Source organism: Ostrea edulis, chromosome 9, assembly GCF_947568905.1.
Source record: "Ostrea edulis chromosome 9, xbOstEdul1.1, whole genome shotgun sequence".
Taxonomy (NCBI): domain Eukaryota; kingdom Metazoa; phylum Mollusca; class Bivalvia; order Ostreida; family Ostreidae; genus Ostrea; species Ostrea edulis.
In genome coordinates this window covers 15,796,129-15,818,021 of record NC_079172.1, presented here as the reverse complement: position 1 = coordinate 15,818,021, position 21,893 = coordinate 15,796,129, and the positions used below count along the sequence as shown (strand labels likewise).

Sequence of the window (21,893 nt, the reverse complement as noted above, 5' to 3'; positions counted from 1 at the left end):
CGATATACTTTCATACGTAAGAACGGATTATGAGAAAATCGATAAACATCTCACGTGCAGTTTGTGTTTCGCTAATACAACAATAAAGTCGATAACTGATGATTCAGTTTTATATTAATGAAAAACACAATCAATTTATGTTGCAAATCAAATTTATAAATGACGGAAGAGTAATTTTAATTCAATACAAATCGATCGTTTTTACTTCGAAGTTGATTGACGTAAACAAACATGGTGATGTACAAATTATCCAACTTCCTCATGTGTATATTTATCTTGGATTGTGTATTCAAAGCAGATGTATAATCCGTCAACATCAAATTAAATGCATGAAATATTGTATACCCTACCATCTCACCTTTTTCGTCAGCACAAAAAATATGTAAGCCTACGACAAATCCGTTTCTGAAACTGCCATGACGTCACGTTGACCTAATTCGAACCTGTATAGGTAAACGATCGGCTGTATATTTTTGAGTTGTACTAGTTCACACAGGCACCTGAAGTGTGGATATCTTGTATAGATCTTATGTACCTACCCCACCCCACTCCCACCCCCCGCATCCCAATGAAATTATTTTATACAGAACCAAACATTTATCCAAAATATGTTATATCCCCACTGATCACCCTCAGAAGTCGTTCTGAATAGTCAGTTTGTACCTTCTGTAAGCTTTTGAGATGACCACTTGTGAGATACTATTCGGGTTGGGGGGGTGTTGGTGTTATGAACATAAGATCTATACAAGCTTCCCACACTTCAGGCATCTGTGGTAGTTCATGTTTTCATGGATGGTGCAGGATAACATCACAGGTTGAGAAATGTTGTTTGAAACGCCTCCATCGGCATTTAGATTTTTAAACAACATTTCTCGACCTCAGAGGTTATCCTGCAGCATTCACGAAAACTTGATCTTTATTTCTTACGTACATTTTATTCAATTCCGCACCCTGTGATACAGATGACGTCACAATAATCCATATCAACTACCTGTCCGCGAAAAATGCATATCAATCTGGAAATTAGGTATTCGCTAGTAACAATCAATGTTTTTACCATGGTATATCAATGTATCCAGATTTTTACCATGATATATCAATGTATCAAGGTTTTTACCATGATATATCAATATATCAAGGTTTTTACCATGATATATCAATGTATCAAGATTTTTACCATGATATATCAATGTATCAAGGTTTTTACCATGGTATATCAATGTATCAAGGTTTTTACCATGGTATATCAATGTATCAAGATTTTTACCATGGTATATCAATGTATCAAGATTTTTACCATGGTATATCAATGTATCAAGGTTTTTGCCATGGTATATCAATGTATCAAGATTTTTACCATGGTATATCAATGTATCAAGATTTTTACCATGGTATATCAATGTATCAAGACTTTTACCATGGTATATCAATGTATCAAGATTTTACCATGGTATATCAATGTATCAAGATTTTCATGACTACAGTGATTTAATGTACTAAAGTTTTTAAATAGTAAATTCATGCATGAAGGTTTTTACCATAGTCGGGCAATGTACCAAATCTTCCTTGATCTACCTTTAAAATGCAACAGAGTAACCTGCCTGTGATAGATAGAATATCATCATGTAAAACCAGCCCTCGGACCCCAGCTATCAGATAAAATTTCCTCCTAAAACACTATACTGTATGTATACAATATTTGAGTATGTTACACGCTGAAATCCATTTCATATGGCATATCAGTCCGCGGACCCCATATTAGCTCTCGGACGAAATATCAGCCCTCGGAGCATATATCAGCCCTCGGACCCCATATCAGCCCTCGGACCACATATCAGCCCTCGGATCCCATATTAGCCCTCGAACCACATACCAGCCCTCGGAGCACATATCAGCCCTCGGACCCCATATTAGCCCTCGGACCCCATATCAGCCCTCGGACCCCATATCAGTCCGCGGACCCCATATTAGCCCTCGGAGCACATATCAGTCCGCGGACCCCATATTAGCCCTCGGACCACATATCAGCCCTCGGACCCCATATTAGCCCTCGGACCACATATCAGCCCTCGGATCCCATATCAGCCCTCGGACCACATATCAGCCCTCGGACCCCATATCAGCCCTCGGACCACATATCAGCCCTCGGACCACATATCAGCCCTCGGACTGTTATGGGGCCACTCGGGGTGATAGGACATACATATATGATATGGATTTTTAGCATACTTCACTAGGATTTTCCAGAACAGTGTTTTTCGTATGTTCATGTTACTCGATATACTGTGAGTGGGCATGTAATGGTTAGCTACCGGTATACAAAGTAACCCCCCTTGACACCGCTTGTAATTTCACTGGGTAGTTCCGGTTCACTAGGTAACATAAGTAAACAACACTGACTGTATGGCGAAACATCTTGATACGATCGTTGGAAACAAGCGAATAAGGTGCATGATGAAAGGTTTTTTTTTTTGGGTTTATGAAGATTTTAATGTAATATTTAGACAAACTTAAAAGGAATGAAATGTAGTTTGCAAACACCGTTGGGCATATTTATGCAAAAGTTTATACAGCAAACACACATGCATAGATTTGTCACAACACACACGATTGTTTTAGTCCGTTGTTTCACCTAACATTATTTGGAATTCCAACTCCAGATAAGATACAATCTAATTGTGTTCTTCATGTTGTGTTGTCATAGAAATATTTATAAGAATTATCAAACGGCTATATCATTCAAGGCATTCAACAATTTAATTCTCTAGGAGCACACCATCGTCGGTTACCCACGGGTGCTTCTATTCGATTCTCTCCATCAGGAGGGAGTGTGGACTCAAAACCGTGGTTTGCGACAATGGGAGCACACAAACTTATGATTTATTTCAATTTGCCTGGGATAGTTGAAGCCTATGAGATTGTATACAGCCGCCTATGATTGATTGATTGTTTTGCTGTTTTCCGCCACACTCAACAAGTTTTCAGTTATCTGGTGGCGTCCAGTTTTTTATTGGTCTAAGAGAGAACCCAGATACAATGTACCTGGGAAGAGACAACCGACCTTCCAAAAATAAACTGGCAAACGTTCTCACTTACCGGCACGAGCGGGATTCGAACCCACGCCGACCAGAGGTGAGAGACCGTGTGATTTTGAGCGCGGAGCTCTAACTACTCGGCCACGGAGGCTTTCCAGCCGCCTATTAAGTCCATCGCTCTCATGACTATAACGAGTGTTCATTCTATGGATACTTTCTCTTGGTCTTTATCGTTTCTTATAGGCATCTATTGTAAGATGTTTTCACCACAAAGTGGAGGCTGATTCTTTCACGATTTCTTCGAATATCAGATCTGGGTATAAGTCATTAAGTGACACGAAGCTCATTTTTCTCAGTAGATCCTGAAACAGTGCTGAGTAAATTATACTCTCTGATGCATAGAAAACTATTTTCTACAATCACGTTTTGAAGGAAATACTTTGGAATGTCAAACTTCCAAGCACCACTTATTGGGCTTATTATTCTCGGCGCAAAGATCGCATATTTCACGATGTATACTTCATCTAGAGACACATAGCGTTTCTACTTGATGGGTTGATAATTTATACACAACATCTGGAGTATTTGTCTCCTTAAAATATTGATAAATGTGCTGCAAATGTAAATTCTATAGCACTTTGAACATGGATAATGTCTGATTGGCATTGTTGGTTATTTACAATATGATACAACACTAACCAAGGGGTTGCGGATGTTTAGTATTTCACAAAAAAGTGACAACACCATATAAATATACTAGGAATACGCCATCGTCTATCTAAATATCACTAATATGGATGAGTCCTGCGCGGGTATCAGTCCTGTTATGAAATTCTATTTTCAATTCTCTCTTGCAAATTAAGACATACTTGTACCAAACCCTTATGTGGACGTCCAATTTCCTGATTTTCATGTGTACATTTAGTAGATTTTCTGCATAGGTTAAATCAATAATGTAACTTTAACGGACGGAACCTGTTTGATAGTGGTTTAAAAATGTTAATATCTTCATGAAATTGATTGATAGATTTGACATCTTGGAATGCATTACAATTGTAACATACTTTTGGACGGTAATTTTAGTATATTAGTATATTTAATGAGATAGTTTACAATTAGATCACATCATGATATTTGCCACAAAAAAAAAATCAAAAAAAAAATCAAGACACTGTTTAATTTTCATATTCCTCGGTATGCGATTGCAACATGCATGTGCCGTAACTATGGAACTTTTCCAGTTGGTTTATTAGAGTTAACTTTCCTTTGCTATTAGAAATAAAAACTAAACTTTCTGTGACACTAAAGGTAAATCGAATTCTCGATATTGATGCTGATAAAATGTTCAGGAAAACATTTTTCCTTGATAGACGCAGACTATTCCATTTTATGAATGTTGAAAACTGGATGACTACTATAAAATTTATATTCTGTAGAAAATCGCTTTCTGTAGAATAATTCGTCTATTCATCAAAGCTTCTTCAGTTGATAAAATTGAGAAAAAGAATCTATTTCAGTAATTTAATGGAACTCTGTTTTAATTTATATATTTCATTATGACCTTTAGATTGAATTACATGCACATTGTATTGCATGCGATGTGGGGGGGGGGGGGGGGTGGTCTTGCTTCCCAAACGGGAGGTCCGAATTTACTTCTCTATCCCTTTTCTATAATGAAAGGCAAACTAAGGCATAGTGGCTGTTTCTTCGCCAAGCGGCGGAACTAAATATTACTTAAAAACGTAGGTCCTGTGCTGCTATATGCGTTGGCATGATAAAGAACCCTCACTACTACCACATTTAGTGTCATACTAAGGTCTAAACATTAACATGCATCTCCTAAAGCAGATGAGTTATCTACATAAACAATATGTATTAAAACAAATATGAAAGTGGGCCATAAATTGAAGATATCGACTTCCTATCAGTGATAGATAAATCGCGCTGATAAAAAAAACAATGAAACAATAACGAACAGGTAATAACTACTTATACAATGTAGTTGCGACTTTCGTTTTAACACTTTTCATTATACAGCTTTATAATGAATTGGGCTAATTCCCGCGACAGTGGTTTTCAAATGAAACTTGTGATATTAGGAAACAACAACACCGGCAAAACGTGCTTGCTGAAACGATATCTTCACAATACTTTTCAAGACGGTGCCGAACCGGTAAGCATGTTCTTTGAACCTCAATCCAATCTGTTTATTTGCTCAGTCTAAAGGATCTAATTTTAATTAGGTTGCTACAGTCGTACATTTTGTCTCGCATTGTGCATATTTCATATCTTGTTTCTTACCCACTGTCTTTTATTTACATATACGGTGTCTTCCCACATAGCTAAAATTCTTAAATCTGTACGGGTGATTGGTTTTATGGTACCTTCACACTCTCGGACTTTTCTTCCGGGTCTTTACATATTCCACAAATCCGTAAAGTACGCGGATTGTTACGATTTAGACACTTTAAAAAACTATTTAAGAATGTTTTAAGAGTATTTACGGACTATTTACGGTTCATTACGAGTGCTTGCGATGCACTTACGGCACACATTTACGAATTGTTACGAGTGAACGTGGATAAATACTAGCAATTTATGACATTGTACGAGCTTTTTAGGGATTGTTACGAGTATATTACGGAAATTTACGATTTAGCTTTGCTTTTACGTGTAAATCACGACCTGTTAACGTGTTGATAACATGCTGTTACGAATAGTTAGGAGTTAGTTACGATTGTTTACGTTTTTGACTCAAAAGTTTTCGCAATTGGCTTTGTATCATCATTAGACAACTGACATTACTTGTAACAGCATGTATGTATATTGTATGCAAGATGTGTAACTTCTTTGATGTCTTGATAGCAACTGAAAGAAACTGTCACATTTTGCGTCTTTTATACCTTTCCTTAATCGCAAAGTTTAAGCATGTACTCGTAAAGTAATCGTGTCTATACGTAAAGTGCTCGTAATGACTCTGAACAATCCGTAAAGCGATTGTAACCCGACGTGAATGAAATCGTAAATATCACTTAGGCATTCGTAATAATCCGTAAACAACTCGTACACTATCTGTAACATATCGTAAACTAACCGCAAATATTCGTTAAAAAAACTTTTTATGGGTGTTTTACGGATTCTTACGAACAGTTTACGTGTTCTTGCAACCAGTTTACCATACTTACGGATTGTTAGTTATTTACGGGTTATTTACCGAAAATGAAATCTGTGGACAATCGTGAATTTTTTTTTGACATGTCAAAAAATTTGCCCCTACTTTCACGGATCCTTACGAGTTGTGACGAGTTATTAACGGATACCGACGAGTGATTTACGAATGCTTGCGATTGACTACGAGTCAAAGATCCGTAAGGAGTTGTAAGAAAAATCCGTGAGTGTGAAGGTGGTATTAACTAGACGGGAATGGTGCACAGGTAAGAGTGTCAAAGAACAAAGGAAAATAATTACAGGTAACCTATAGTCTGTTTTGTAACAAATCACAGGTAATTTGGTTTAATATTAAAATTGGGCAGTAAAATTCCGTTTCAAAAGATAAATAATGAAACACATAAAGAAATGCATGTACATGGAACACATCAGTCTAAATGAATGAGATGAGATGCCGTATTTGCATAGTCCATCACTTGGGTTTCACCTCGGCGAAATCTTTCTTGAATTCGCTGAATTTGTGTGTCTAACTGTCTGTATTTCCTCTTTTTGATATATTAATAAGATGTATGTCTTAAACAATAAAAGTATATTTATAATATATACATGTATATATATATATATATATATATATATATATATATATATATATATATATATATACATGTATATGATTTGCTCTCATAGGCCTGAGAGATTTTTCTCGTGGAACAACTGCTCCAATCATTTTTTCTGTAGAGGATAACAAAACGAGGGAACAAAAAGATAATTATAGAAGTATTTAAAATCTTACGTGACATTTTCCTGTCCCTGTCGTTGTATTGATTGTATCTGATTATTTGGGAATTTATTCTAATTCTAATTATACCGATGTTGCAGTCTCCAGTTTTACGGGCATAGCGAGCGATATTGATTAATTTGTGAGTACCTTCAAAAATTGTAGGTGGAGGTGTGACGATAACAATCGCCCTCTTATTGTTTAGGGCCTCCGTGGCCGAGTGGTTAGAGCATCGCGCTCAGTATCACACGGCCTCTCACCTCTGTCGGCGCGGGCACTGGCGCTTGCAAGTGAGAACGTTTGCCAGTTTACTTTCGGAAGGTCGGTGGTCTCTTCCCAGGTACATTGTATCTGGGTTCTCTCTTCCACCAATAAAAAACTGGGCGCCACCAATATAACTGAAAAAATGTTGAGTGTGGCGGTGTAGCGGTGATCGCGGTCGACAGGTGTAGCGGTGATCGCGGTCGCTGGTGCTCAGGGTCGCTCTAAATATAGCGGTAGCCCTGTTGTTCGACGCTCGCATAATTCGACCCATAGGTAATTGTAAACATTTTATATGGTTGTAATCAGCAATTAGTGTGAAGTTTGGTGATGAAAAAAAAACCAAAAGACAATAAAACAATTGGTATTATTGAATTATTTTGTTTTAAAAACCAGAAAATGCTTTGGTTTTTTTAATTCTACATCTGAAATTGTGATCGGCATATGAACTCCATTTATGCACATATTTTAATAAGAAGACGTGCATTTTAACTAATATATTAAATTATATAACTAGTGCAGCTCCTTTAGCAAAAAAAATCAACAGAAACTTACTAATAATTATTCATTTTACATGCAAGAATCATCGAGATCGGCATCCCACCAATGTCGTCCTGTACTCGAGCGATCGAGTCTCGACTGATTTGTATCATTATGATTATGATAACACCTTGAAAGTAAGATAGTGGTTTAAAAAGAAAAAGTAAGTAATATTGTTTTTATTGTCTATGATTTAATTACTAGTATGAATAAATGCGAATCATGATCACACTGTACCAGTTTAATTCAAAACAAAGTTGTGACTCGAATTTCCTCTATTGTGTTTTTTAATATCGAAAAGCCATCAGCTATGTCAATGAAATATTTTTATGTAGGTGCTGAAATGCTTAGGTATTTAGTTTTAATTTTTTGCGCAATTACTTATGAATTATGAATTTAAAGCAGATTTTCGACATAGTTTGTGGTCAGAATAATCCAAGCCCCATGACTAATTTTCATTTGTAATTAAATGAGCACAAAGCACAACTAGCCAATCCAATAAACTTATCATGGTTATGTAACACTAACCTGACTAAGAAGATAGGTGCCTGTTTTTGACCGACTCAGGTTTACATTTCTAGGTAAACATCATATCTATAGATATATCTAGTGTTTTTCAATGATGATATCAGACATTCAGTATTTGAAAAGTGGATAATTTATGTTGAATTAATGTTAAGAATGGAGATGTGGAGTTCATATCCCATTAAAATAATTTACTTCACGTAGTTCAAAACACGTGAAATTAGTTTAAATTCATTTCTTTGAAAACATGCCAGAAGAAAATTTATACTAATGCAATAATCAATTATCTTTGGAATGAACAATATGAATTATTTACCCTGTGAAAAACGAATAGAGAACATCCTATATATTGGACATTCTCGAGCATACAGTAAAAATGTGCATAATCATTTGCATGAAATTTCTATATGGTAGAGCCTTGATATTTAGGGGTCAAAGGACAAGTATTATGACATCATTTACTGATCCTTTTAATTCTTTCTGCATTGAATTTGTCAATTCTCCAAAACATCCCAATTTCCCTCATTGTGATACATTTTAATCTGTGATCCATTGCAATCAGTCTGTTGATTTTTTTGTTGGATTTGAATTGTACATTTTTTTCGAAGTAATCTGTAGAGTAGCATAATTTCATGTGAATTTGCAATTTTTGAGCTACGTCTGTTCTTTAATAACATCAGGTTGCACTCAAATACAGTGGCAAATCTATACCTTACTGTGGGGTTTGGGGGGAGGTTAACCCATTTAAAAAGAATGATTTAAAATGGTGCATTTTAATGCATTTCTTCCCTTCATTTGTAGTCACCACATCTTTTATATGTTTGGGTGTGGTAAAACAGAAAAGAAATATGCTGGTGTGACGTGTTGTCAGTATATTTTTCTGAATTAAAGTAACAGAAAAGCAGTTTTCGAAATTCGTTTAAAACTTAGTACAGACTGGGTTTATGCCAAAACTAGATGACATAGACCTCATCGAATTGACATAGATCGCAACATTGAAAAAAATAACACAAATTTAAAACATTTTTATTGACTTTTAAAGTACTTATAAAGCATATTTTCTTTCCATTTCCAAAAAAGTGTTCTCTTTTCCTCATAACGTTTATCAGACGTTGACTTGTGGGATAACTCAATTGCTTTAAACTAAGAAAATTAACATACACGTTTTGTTATATCCCAATTACAATTGTTATAGACCAGTGCCATTTGACATAGACTCGGTCTATGGTTAATTTCAAACACCAAGAAACATCCTAAAGGTCAGTTATAAAACAGCATCACGCATATTTGTAATATATCAACAAGTAATTTTGAAACAGTGCACTTTCTAATGTTGACTGTCTGGTATCACCCTCATCTTACTGGAGTTTGATAGGTTATATATCAAAATAGCAAAACCGGCTGAAACCTCAAGTGAACTTTTATGATCAACTGTTGTCTGTCTAAACTTTTTACATTTTCGACTTCTTCTCCAGAACCACTAAGCCAATTTCAACCAAACTTGGCCCAAAGCATCCTTGGGTAAATGGCTTTCAAGTTTGTTCAAATGAAGGGCCATTAGCCTTTCAAAGGGGCAGATAATCATAAAAATGCAAAAATAGGGTGGGTTTCATTTAAAAATCTTCGAGAACCACTGGGCCAAAAAAGCTAAAATTTACATTGAAGCTTCCTGGCATATTGCAGACTCAAATTTGTTCAAATCATGGCCCCCGGGTGTTGAATGGGACCACAGTAGGGGGTCAAAGTTTTACATACAAATATATAGAATAAATCTTTAAGAATCTTCTTCTCAAGAACCACTGAGCTAGAAAAGCAGAGATTTACATGAAAGCTTCCTGACATAGTTGCAGATTCAAGTTTGCTCAAATCATGGCCCCCGGGTGTTGAATGGGACACAATAGGGGATCAAAGTTTTACATACAAATACATAGGAAGAAACTGTAAAAATCTTTTTCTCAAGAACAGCAAAGTCATGATTATTCATAGTTATATGTAAGCATCTTCAAGTAGTGAAGCAGTTTGCTCAAATCTTAACCCTCCAGGGGTAAGTGAGGAACACAATTGGCAATGGGCACCGACGCTCATAATTAATTCAAAATAATTATTTTCCCCATTTTTTCTCTCCTGAATTCTGAAACTACACTTAAATTAGCTATTTCAAATCAAACCGCCACCCATTTGCACCTTGTGCAACTTTTACAGACCATACCCTAGTCAGTTCTGACAAAATATGAAACGGTCATTCTGAAGAGCGACCCCAGACACCGACGCTCATAATTAATTCAAAATAATTATTTACCCTAGTCAGTTCTGACAAAATATGAAACGGTCATTCTGAAGAGCGACCCCAGACACCGACGCTCATAATTAATTCAAAATAATTATTTTCCCCATTTTTTCTCTCCCGAATTCTGAAACTACACTTAAATTAGCTATTTCAAATCAAACCGCCACCCATTTGCACCTTGTGCAACTTTTACAGACCATACCCTAGTCAGTTCTGACAAAATATGAAACGGTCATTCTGAAGAGCGACCCCAGACACCGACGCTCATAATTAATTCAAAATAATTATTTACCCTAGTCAGTTCTGACAAAATATGAAACGGTCATTCTGAAGAGCGACCCCAGACACCGAAAATCAATCTTATTGTTTACATGTTCGGATTGCTGCTGTAGTCAGACTGTGGGAATTCATGCACCTGTTTTTAAATTAACATACAAAGGGAAAGGCTTTGTTGACCGAATAGATTTACGTCTCGAGTGACGTATTTTGTAGCCGTGACATTACAAGTCAGTCGCCACTATCCAGGGCAGTCACGGTCACCCTGGAATGATTCTATACAATGTAAAACTTATACGGTACCAATTTTGATGCACCAGATGCGCATTTCGACAAATAATGTCTCTTCAGTGATGCTCAACCGAAATGTTTGAAATCCGAAATAACAATGAAGTTTTAGAGCTATTATAGCCAAACACAGCGTGCCAAAAAAGTGGAGTCAAAAATCGTCTAAGGATAAGAGCTATGCATGAGGGAGACAATCCTTAATAATGATTCTATACAATGTAATTAAAGAGGGTCACTGAATACCGAAACCATCGTAATTTTAGATGAAATTTTAATAAATACAGTCTTATTCCAATATCGCATGTTACGACTTTGATCTTCTCTGTCCTGATGATTAAAGATGCCATGGAGATGGCGTCTGTAGCTTTGAGTGCAAACACTTCTGCAAGGATATATAAATATCCAAACATTGCTCGAACAGTCACCCTTAGCATTGTCAAATATATCGCAACTTAATCAACTATTGTATCGGGAGAAAGCGTCACTATAAGATCAATTCATCTGATAAAATGAATTTTAATGATCGCATTGGAAATAGAGAATATACGGGAGTAGGCGACATTCGCCTTAATGACTTAACTATCATACTTTATGGGTAAGCGAAAATTGTAATTCATGTAGCAGTCACGATATGTTCCCTCGGTTTATTAACAATAAGATTAATTGAACAGACAAGTTTTGTTTTAAAGTACACGTTCAAAACATGTGGCTATTATTCATTTTCACTCCGACTTTTTCGCTCATACTCTGACAATGACAATGGTTTATTCCCGTAAACTGACAGAATGTACAGTGTAGAGAAATATTACAGTAACACAGTTTTAAAAATACATATATACGTGAGAAAAATGAGTTACAGTATCTGATAATGAGCTAACCAGGAGAGCTAACTCTCTTAATGATAGTTTTTATAAATTTACATAGTTTCATCAATTTAATTTTGTTTGTTGTGTTAAAAAGTTGTTTAAACTTATACACATTTTGGTTGTAAATAGAAGTACTTTGGTACATAGAGTAATCTTGATTGCAGTATAGATGGATCATTACAATTAAATAAATAGTGATACTCATCGCCAATTTCATTTTTCAAACATAACTTACAAATTTTATTTTCCCTTGGTATATTATACCATCTTCCAATTTCAATAAGTATTTTAACATTACAAGATCTGAATCTACAAAAACGTTTCAGATATTTACAAGGCAAGGATGATAAGTACTTTTCTAGGCAAAAGGACGTCTTAAATATTCTATAATTCAGGCCTTTGGAAGAGAGCATATATTTAGACAACTAGGTACCGCGTGCACTAAATTGTTCTTCATGTTTATGCGTTGCCTGCTCTCATTTGTTTTCATTGATGAAAGGCGAAGATAGCGAACAGTGATCAATCTCATAACTCCTATGTGCAATACAAAATAAAGAGTTGGGCAAACACGGAGCCCTGGATATACCAGAGGTGGGGTCAGGTGCCTAGGGGGAGTAAGCATCTCCTGTCGAACGGTCACACCCGCCGTGAGCCGGGACACCAACCAATCAAAGCCTGCGCCCCTTATAGACTTCACAGAGTTATACCTTTTTATACTGGGCGACGTGTTAGCTAGTATTGTATCGTTATTGCTTTTATATTCATGAAAGAACATATTGAGGGACAAGTATCCTCGAAGACAGACTGTCAACCAGCAGAGATACATGCTTGATGGTTAATGAAAGACGAAGATAACGAACAGTGATCAATCTCTTAACTCCTATAAGCAATGCATGAAACTCAATGACATCTTACAAAGATAAGTCGATTGACACGCATGTACGACGCGATTGTCAGTAAGATTCTCTCCTAAAAAGGTAGGTGTGCTATTGTCCAATGATATCGAATGCATTAAGGTTGAAGAGCGTAATTTCTTGATTAGGTGCAAAGCTAATGACCATCGAAATTAGGTTTGGTATGCATTCCACTTCTTCATGATTTAATTTCAGTTGTAACGCAGCATTTGATTGATTGAGAAAATACTTTATTAGCTGTGAACTTTTGTGATGGAACCTGTTTACCATCCATCATGTCAGCTAACTTTTTCACATTTTCCACTTCCAAAAGTTCTTCTCTAGAATCACAATGCCAATTTCAACAATTGTACACGGCATGGTTTGATGATTGATGTTCATATTGACACGAAAGACTAGGCTGTCATCCAAGAGAAAGATAAAAATGAGATCGAGTATTTCATAAATAAGCTGAAAGCTCAAGTGTTCTCAAATGCCATTGGACTAGAAAAGCCATAATTTGCATACAAGCTTCCTTTTATTATGCATAAAGTACTCTTGGATCAGAATGAAGTATTTTTTTTTTTTTTTTTTTTTTTTTTTTTTTTACATAAGATTATAAAGGAATTTCGATTTTTTTAAAAAGAGAACTTTTTTTTTATGAAGAACCATAAAGATGCACATTGTCACATCTTATCCTGATGTGGTGTAGATTCAGTTTTCTTTACACCATGACCACCGAGGCCAGATTGGATTTATGGGATCAACGATTTATATAGATGTAGGAATAAGTAGGACAATGCTTTTAAAATCTTCTCGAGAACCACACAGATACAATATGGTAAAATGATATAAAAAATCGTCATGTAGTATCAAGACACCCCCTCCCATCCATTCAAGTTTATTTACACGATGATCGGATAGTTTTGGACTGGAACACAAGAGGAGTTTAGAATTTGATCTTGGAATATGTAGCATATTCCTTAAAACACCTTCTCAAAAACCACCATATGAATTTTAGATGTCAAATTATTATTCACCATCCTAGTATAGTGTAGATTCCTGTTTGTTAAGATCATGAGTATTTAGGACGGGACCACAGTAGGTGCATAGCGTATGAATGTAAAGAAAAAAAATCCTTGAACATCTTTTCAAAAACATCAGGGGCACAATGTATAGAATTCGTGTGCAAGAATGCGTATCAATGTAGGTTTTAGTTGGTACAACCCGTGCTAATTGCATATCAATGTTTGGGTTATAATTGGGAGTGTGTTTTACATTGGAAAATGGAACTGCTTATATAAGCTGATACATGTATGTAAGCTCATGTCGCTTTTTCTTTCAATAAGATTACCAAGGTGCGGATCGCATAAATGCATTGTTACGTCATAGTTTTGCATAAAAACGTAAACAGGAAATGTGAATTGAAAATTAAATTACAGGGAAGGAAAGTCATAGCAAGGAATATCTGGGTGTATAAATGGGTTTTAGATTCATAAACCAATTCGCAGTTTGATTGGCGTAAACTACCCTAAGTAATTTTATATCCTTATATCAAATTTTGCGTTACTTTATTCCCTAAATAAAAATATAAAAAAATCTGCGTTAACCCCCCCCCCCTTTTTTTTTTTTTTTTTTTTTTTTTTTTTTTTTTTACGTTTTATTATTTACAATGTAAGGTAGTAGTAGACTTGCGAATTAATACGAATTACTGTACAGTGTATGTACATGATAGTGTTAAAGGTCTGTTATCCCTCTATACGCACATTTACATACATGTATCCTTGATTTTCCAGCAGATACGTATTAATACTTTTGGATTGATGGGAATTTGGGAAATTGCCGATGCATATATATCGCGTTATTCATGAAAGATTCTAAACATTTTGCTTATTTGATTATCAATTGGGGACATGATGAAATTCTTAATTAATAGTATGGTAACCATCTGGAATTTGTTTGATTTTGAAATCTATGACTTGTATAATTTACTATGAGTGGAGAATTGTTTGCCGAAACTCATACTTTGATTGCAAGATTAAATGTGAAGATAACAAACAGTGGACGATCCCGTAACTCCTACAAGCAATCCAAAATAGAGAGCTGGGCAAACACGGACCAATGGATATACCAGAGGTGGGATCAGGTACCTAGGAGGAGTAAGCATCCCCTGTCGACCGGTCACACCCGCCGTGAGCCCTATATCTTGATCAGATAAACGGAGTTATCCGTAGTCAAAACCAGGGTGCCAAGAACGGTCTAACAATCAAACACAAATGTCATTGAACGGAGGATGCGTATACGCGTTAGTTACACCGTCTTTAATATAATAGTTCAGTACCCGGAGGCTGTAGCATTAATGGATGAGACAGTGAAGATAATGTGCGAATGCATATTTCATTCCTATGTCGATTTGATATATCCATGTGAGCTCGAAATAAAATAAAATAACAACAGAGTCGTCCACTTCTGTTTCATACTTATATATTTTATTGAAAGTAGACATTAACGGCAAACTGACAACTCAACCGTATGACAAACGGGATGATTTCAGCTTCTAATTCGTCAACTTCCCATATTTATGTAGCAATATTCCATTATCACCTGCATATGGTGTTTATATATCTCAACTGATTCGATATGCAAGAGCTTGTTCTGCGAATAGTCAGTTTTTAAACCGAGGTAAGCTACTGACAAACAAGTTGATGGTATAGGGGTTTCAACAGTCTCGATTGAAGTCAGCATTTCGCAAATTCTATGGTCGTTATAACGATCTAGTTCGTCAATGCAACCTATCATTGGGTCAAATGCTGTGTGACGTGTTTCATACCGATTGTTAAGCTGTTCTTGGCACACTGATTTTGACTGCAGATGACTCCGTTTATCCGATCAGGATATAGGGCTTACGGTGGGTGTAACCGGTCAACAGGGGATGCTTCCCCCCCCCTAGACACCTGATCCCACCTTTAGTGTGTCTAGGGGTCCGTGTTTGCCCAACTATCTATTTTGTATTGCTTATAGGAGTTATGAGATTGATCACTGTTCGTTATCTTCACCTTGCATGTACTTTATTTACTTCGTTGGTAATACAGTTGTCAGGATATTGTGATATTAGTGGAGACAAAGAGAAAATAACGAACAGTAACCCAAATTAATCCGATAAAATCATGAGTAGTCGAAACATAATTAGAATCCCGTCACGCTGTTAAAATTAAATAATTACAAACGTTATGATTTTGTCTACATTTTATTGATTTATGGATTCCTCAGAATTGTTAATTCAATATCTTAAAAGGTAATTGGATAAGTAATATCAAGGATAACTTTAATTAATATAGACTTATGTACATCTGTATGCAGAGTATATTCCCAATGCACTCTGTCTTCTTCATGTCTACTTTCAATCGATTTTCACTTTATCGAGATAAAACCAATGCGAATAGCAAAAAGGTTGCAACGACAAAACATATCACAAAGAATGCAAAAAAAGTTCTGTCAATATTCTCTATCCTCTCTGCCCTGTCCTCATCAGATGTTTCCAAGTTCTGGCTCATTGTACTGTTTTTCCCAAGCATGTCGAGTGGGGGTAAATTCAATTCTTCAACACAGTTTTCTGTCATTTTCTTAGGTTTAATTTTCCGTATAGAGGTCCACGCATGCTTGATCTTTTTCACATATTGACACTTGGTATTGTTTTTGGTGTGATAGCGATTGATGCTGTACGTAGTAGCAAACGTTATAAGAGTGCTGTACGTGAGCATAGCCATCAAATACATACAGAAAACGGAGGTGGTATTGCTGGTCTGTGGCATTTTATCCGCTATCAATGTCATATAGACAGCGAAACTCAGAAGAACAGTCATTGCAAAAGACATACGTTCTCCGCTGTCCACTGGGAGTTTGAAAACAATTACATTGACCAGGCCCAAAAAGACAACCGGAGAGACGACATTTATCATATGAAACATCATTCTTCTTTCTAAAGCAATCGTTATTACAACGCGCTCTATGTTTTTACTTTCCAAAAATTCTACCTCGGATTTTATTTCCCCAAGTATCCATTCTCCGTTGGTTTCGAAGTCCACAATATCTACTTCAGCGAGTCCCATTCGAAGTTTTGAAGCAGACGATAAGGTGGACAGATATATTTTACAGAGGTGAAGGTCGTTAGGATAGAAAGCAATGTTTGATGTACATGTCGTGGTCAATACTTCCATGAAAAACAACCGAGCTTGTCCACTGCTGGAGAACACCACTTCTTTGGTATCTGGATCCCCTTTGTATATAAGAAATTCCTCAGCACAGTTCAATAGGTAGAAATTTGGTGACCAGATTTTAGACAATGGAAAGTTCAATATATGTATATTTTTGTTAGATTGTGGATCCCAGGATAAAAGGTCGTCTTGCCACTTTAAAGCCATGGCAGTTACCATTGTCATCTGTCCATCCACAACATCAAACTTATTTAGAGCTTTTAGGCTAAATTCCATTTCTAGCTTGATTGTTTCACTTTGGTTTCTCTTTGGAATAATAGATCTGGAATATCCTTGAAGTAAGGTATTGGTTAAATTCACTGCATCATTGTAATCTTCACAAGAAATGCTAGAAAGTACACCAAGGATAAAAACATATCTGCAGTTCAGTGGTTTCATTTGAAAATTTCCCATCTCTAACGACAGTAAAGCGATCGCAGAATAAGCACGTTAAACCTGCGAGGAGTAATATATTAAAACTATTGCTTATCGATTTTCGTATGGAAATTAACTATTGAATTTATTTTCATTTATGATGTATTTGCAGCATAGCGTAATCATTGTTGGTGGTTTGAATGAAATATTACCGATAGTGAACTTATAGGAGATATTTCATACCTTAAAATCTTCCACAATACTTAGCTAAACTCTGGATATACTAGTTTTGATATTCAGAAACAAATATCGTTCATTCTAAACTTTTACAGCATACGGAGAAGCACATGTATAACGAACTGCTGATAATGAAAAAAAAATTGTTATTATGAAAACGTTATACGTTATATTTAATCACTTCGTAATATGTATTTTTTTTAAAAAAAATTTAACGTAATGGACATCAGTTCACTGTAAGCCTGAATTCATTTTAAGCGTGTTCGCTGTAACCGTATTTTACTATACTTAGTTAAACCCTGGACTGTGAAAAATATTGTTCATAATGAAGGAAGATGATTGGCTGTTGTCATAGTACAGAATGTCCTCTAATGGTATGCTTCGTGTCTATATCATAGGAATGCATTCTCGGGTTATGAACTATGTGATTTATAACCTTTTACATGGTTAAGGAAGAAAAGATTTCTGCGTCTTTGACTAAAACTGAACTTTTTGTTTCATGCAGGTCACAAATCGTAATACAGGTATATGTTTAAAAGAAGTAATATAATATATTTTCGATATAGATTAGATAGGTGGTCAATATTCTACCATGAATTAAGAATTTTTGGGATTTCAAAATGTTACCATAAATTGTCGTTTATTCTTAGCTGTTCATATAGGGCTCACGCTGGGTGTGACCGGTCGACAGGGGATGCTCACTCCTCCTAGGCACCTTATCCCATCTCTGGTATGTCCAGAGGTCCGTGTTTGCCAACTCTTTATTTTGTATTCCTTGTAGGAGTTATGAGATTGATCACTGTTCGTTATCTTCGTCTTGCTGTTGATAACATATTTATCAAACCAAGTAGTGTCTGTGTATTTCAGACGGATATTAATTTTTAGAGTCAGCGTAACTGGTTAATGTTAATCATTATACTCTGATTTTCATTAGAGATAACTCTTTCATGCCATCTTACTACAATGACAATAAGCAACCCCCACATCATTTGACATATGCCACAACATATGCCAGAAGCGGTGTATATCCAAAGTGGATTCTAAAACATTCTTGAGAATTTTTAGTAAATTTGAAATCACAAAACTTTTCTCAAATCAACATCATCAAAACGTATGACTTCAACACTTTACACCATCATTCCTCACGATAAATTAAAGACTAGACTATTTAACATCATATATAGTTGCTTCTTCAACAATAACGGGAAAAGGAAATATTGGTATCTAGTGACCAGTCATCCAAAAATCGCATGGCGGGTGTGGCCGGTTGACAGGGGATGCTTACTCCTCATAGGCTCCTGAACCCACCACTGGTATATCCTGAGGTCCGTGTTTGCCCAACTCTCTATTTTGTATTGCTTATAGTAGTGATGAGATTGATCACTGTTCGTTATCTTCACCTTTCATTCTTAACATAGGTCGCGGGTTTGCTTACGTCATCGTTTCTGGGTACGCATATCCTCGACTCAACATTCAATTGTTATGTAACAGTTGTCTGAATAAAGTATACATGTGTCATTGACTGAATATAAAGAACGTAATACTTTACCGGTATCACATAAATATTACCAACAGTCATTTTTATCCTGTTACTATGTGTAGTTTAGCAATGGACAAATTGGGGGTGGGGGGGTGGGGGGGAGACAACTGGCGATATTGGGAATGCTTTTATAAGTGTTTCTACAAGCCGGGAAGAAATCGAACGGGAGTTCCTAGTTCATGAAAGTTTTATTCAGAGATTTGATGCGTTTATGACGGACATTTGAAAATTGCGAGTTCATAATTTTATTCCTCCCCATCATACAAATTTCGTGAAGATCGGACAACAATGAATAATTAAAAGCTTTAGGCAGGGATATCCTATAAAGAAATGTTTCAATATGTCCTGCTGCAAATGTCTCTAAAACATTTCCAGAACTCCTGGGAAAAATGAGCATGAGTTGCCTCTACTTGAAACACCCCCCCCCCCACCCGAAATTTGACGTGTATTTGGTAGAGAGAGAGAGAGAGAGAGAGAGAGAGAGAGAGAGATCACATTTACAAACGAATGCCCGTATTGGGGAACAGCAAGGAAACAATACATGTGTTTTAGTAACGTTGAACCTTACAACTGCCCCTCTCAAGGAGTGTTTGAAACTCGCTGTAAAATTAGCTAGACATGCAGGATTGACTGCTTGTAAAAGTTGTTAGCCCTGCCAAAGACCTACTAGCCCTTAGAAAATAACTGCATTTAAAAAAAAACAACTTTTATATGTATTACTATATGTATGCAAGGTGAAGATAACGAACAGTGATCAATCTCATAACTCCTACAAGCAATACAAAATAGATAGTTGGGCAAACACGGACCCCTGGACACACCAGAGGTGGGATCAGGTGCCTAGGAGGAGTAAGCATCCCCTATTGACCGGTCACACCCGCCGTGATCCCCATATCCTGATCAGGTAAACAGAGTTATCCGCAGTCAAAATCAGTGTGCCAAGAACGGCTTAACAATCGGTATGAAACACGTCAGACAGCATTTGACCCAATGCGATGTTGTATTGACGAACTAGATCGTTATAACGACCATAGAATTTGCGAAATGCTGACTTCAATCTATCTTCTAATGAAATACGATGGACCTAATTCGTTTCTAGTACATGTACATTTTATTTCATTGAAATTTTGATATACGGTAGATTATGCAGTAAAATGTACTAAATTGACGAGGTCTGTCCATTTCGTTACAGGTATACTAATGAAGTTGATTCATCTCAATTTCATTTAGTGGGAATTTCATCACATCCGATCGGGCGTCTTTATTAAGAAATTTATTCGCCCGTGATATCTATGCCTCTCGGGCGGTCGGGCGCACGGTTATTTCAAACACTGCAACGAGCTGAAGACTCTAAATGTAAAAAGAACAAGAGAGTGAAGTTGTTTTGAAAATTAAAAAATAGTAGCTGACGTTTCAAGTGAATCTGCAATACAAGTTAAAAATAATTATAATTTTAAACCGTGTTCATGTTTTGGAGGGGTTGTTTGGCTTGGGAAAGTGAGTATTTTGATGTGTTTGTGTGTGTTAAATAAACATACATATATGGTAAAATAGAAACAACTTTAGTTGTATTTCTGGTTAGAATATTAAGACATGATTAAACTATATGAAATTGAAAATTTAACCTTAATGGGATTCAAAAATAAAATCACACTATTATATTAGTTTATTCATTGTCACTGCGATCATGTGATCGTAAAAGAAGAAAAGAATTTTAATGTTATTAGCCGCGCAACACAATCAAGATATATGGCGTGATATATGTACACATTTATATATATTAAAAAATTCAGCGATATGTATTTTGTAAATAATTGCTCATTTTGTCCATATATATTTGATTTCCCCTTCAAAACCAGGAGTCAATAATGTTGTTTTGAGTTCTTTTTGAAGTGATGCATGGAAAGTAAACGATTAACGTTGTTGAATGACGTGGCGAATATTTGTAACGTGATTTGTTAAAAATGCACTGCTTTGATGGTTTTTATCAAACTTTGACATCTTTTCCTGTAAAAAACGAACTCGATTACCCCATATGTTTTTCATAAATATTTTTCAAATTGCCTTTATTTCGCTTTGATATTAATATTATCAAGATGAACAGCACCAAATTCTGTCTATTTTAAGTTGAATTATGCAATGAATAAAGTCAATCACTATTTTCTATATAATTCAATGAAAAACAGTGTCGCTACCGTTAAAACAATGGTATTTTGAAGACGTAATTACTAAAACAAACTGTGCTGTTGACTGAAAAACAATTTTCACAGAGTAGCACATACATTGTCAAAATGCATCGGTCAAATTTTCATGTGGGGTTTTCGAGTGAGAAAAAAGGGTCTGTAAACCCGCGACCTACGTTAAACACCACTCTGATTCCACACACAAGTACTCTGAAGTTGAAATAAAAATATGCTGGAGATCCTCATTCACAATATCTTCGTAGTCTTTGGTGATCAGGTCTTCCAACAGTCTGTTGCAATTTCCATGGGCACTAATTGTGCGTCTTTGTTAGCAGGCCTGTTTTTATATTCTTACGAGGGAAAATTATTCAAAACTTTGAACATGAGA

The 21,893-nt window shown here is 35.9% G+C and overlaps 1 protein-coding gene across 4 annotated transcripts in view; it reads left to right on the top strand.

The window, feature by feature from the left end:
• LOC125658006 (ras-related protein Rab-24-like) overlaps nt 1-21,893 on the top strand; it is a 48,457-nt gene that overhangs the window by 14,399 nt on the left and 12,165 nt on the right. Inside the window, exon 1 of one of the 4 annotated variants that reach the window (XM_048889019.2) lies at nt 4,655-5,208. The exons of the other annotated variants lie outside the window; for them this stretch is intronic. Coding sequence (XP_048744976.1) covers nt 5,080-5,208 — 129 coding nt within the window. The 5' untranslated portion in view covers nt 4,655-5,079. Of the gene's footprint in view, nt 1-4,654; nt 5,209-21,893 lie in introns of those variants that run through there. 4 annotated transcript variants of the gene reach the window in all.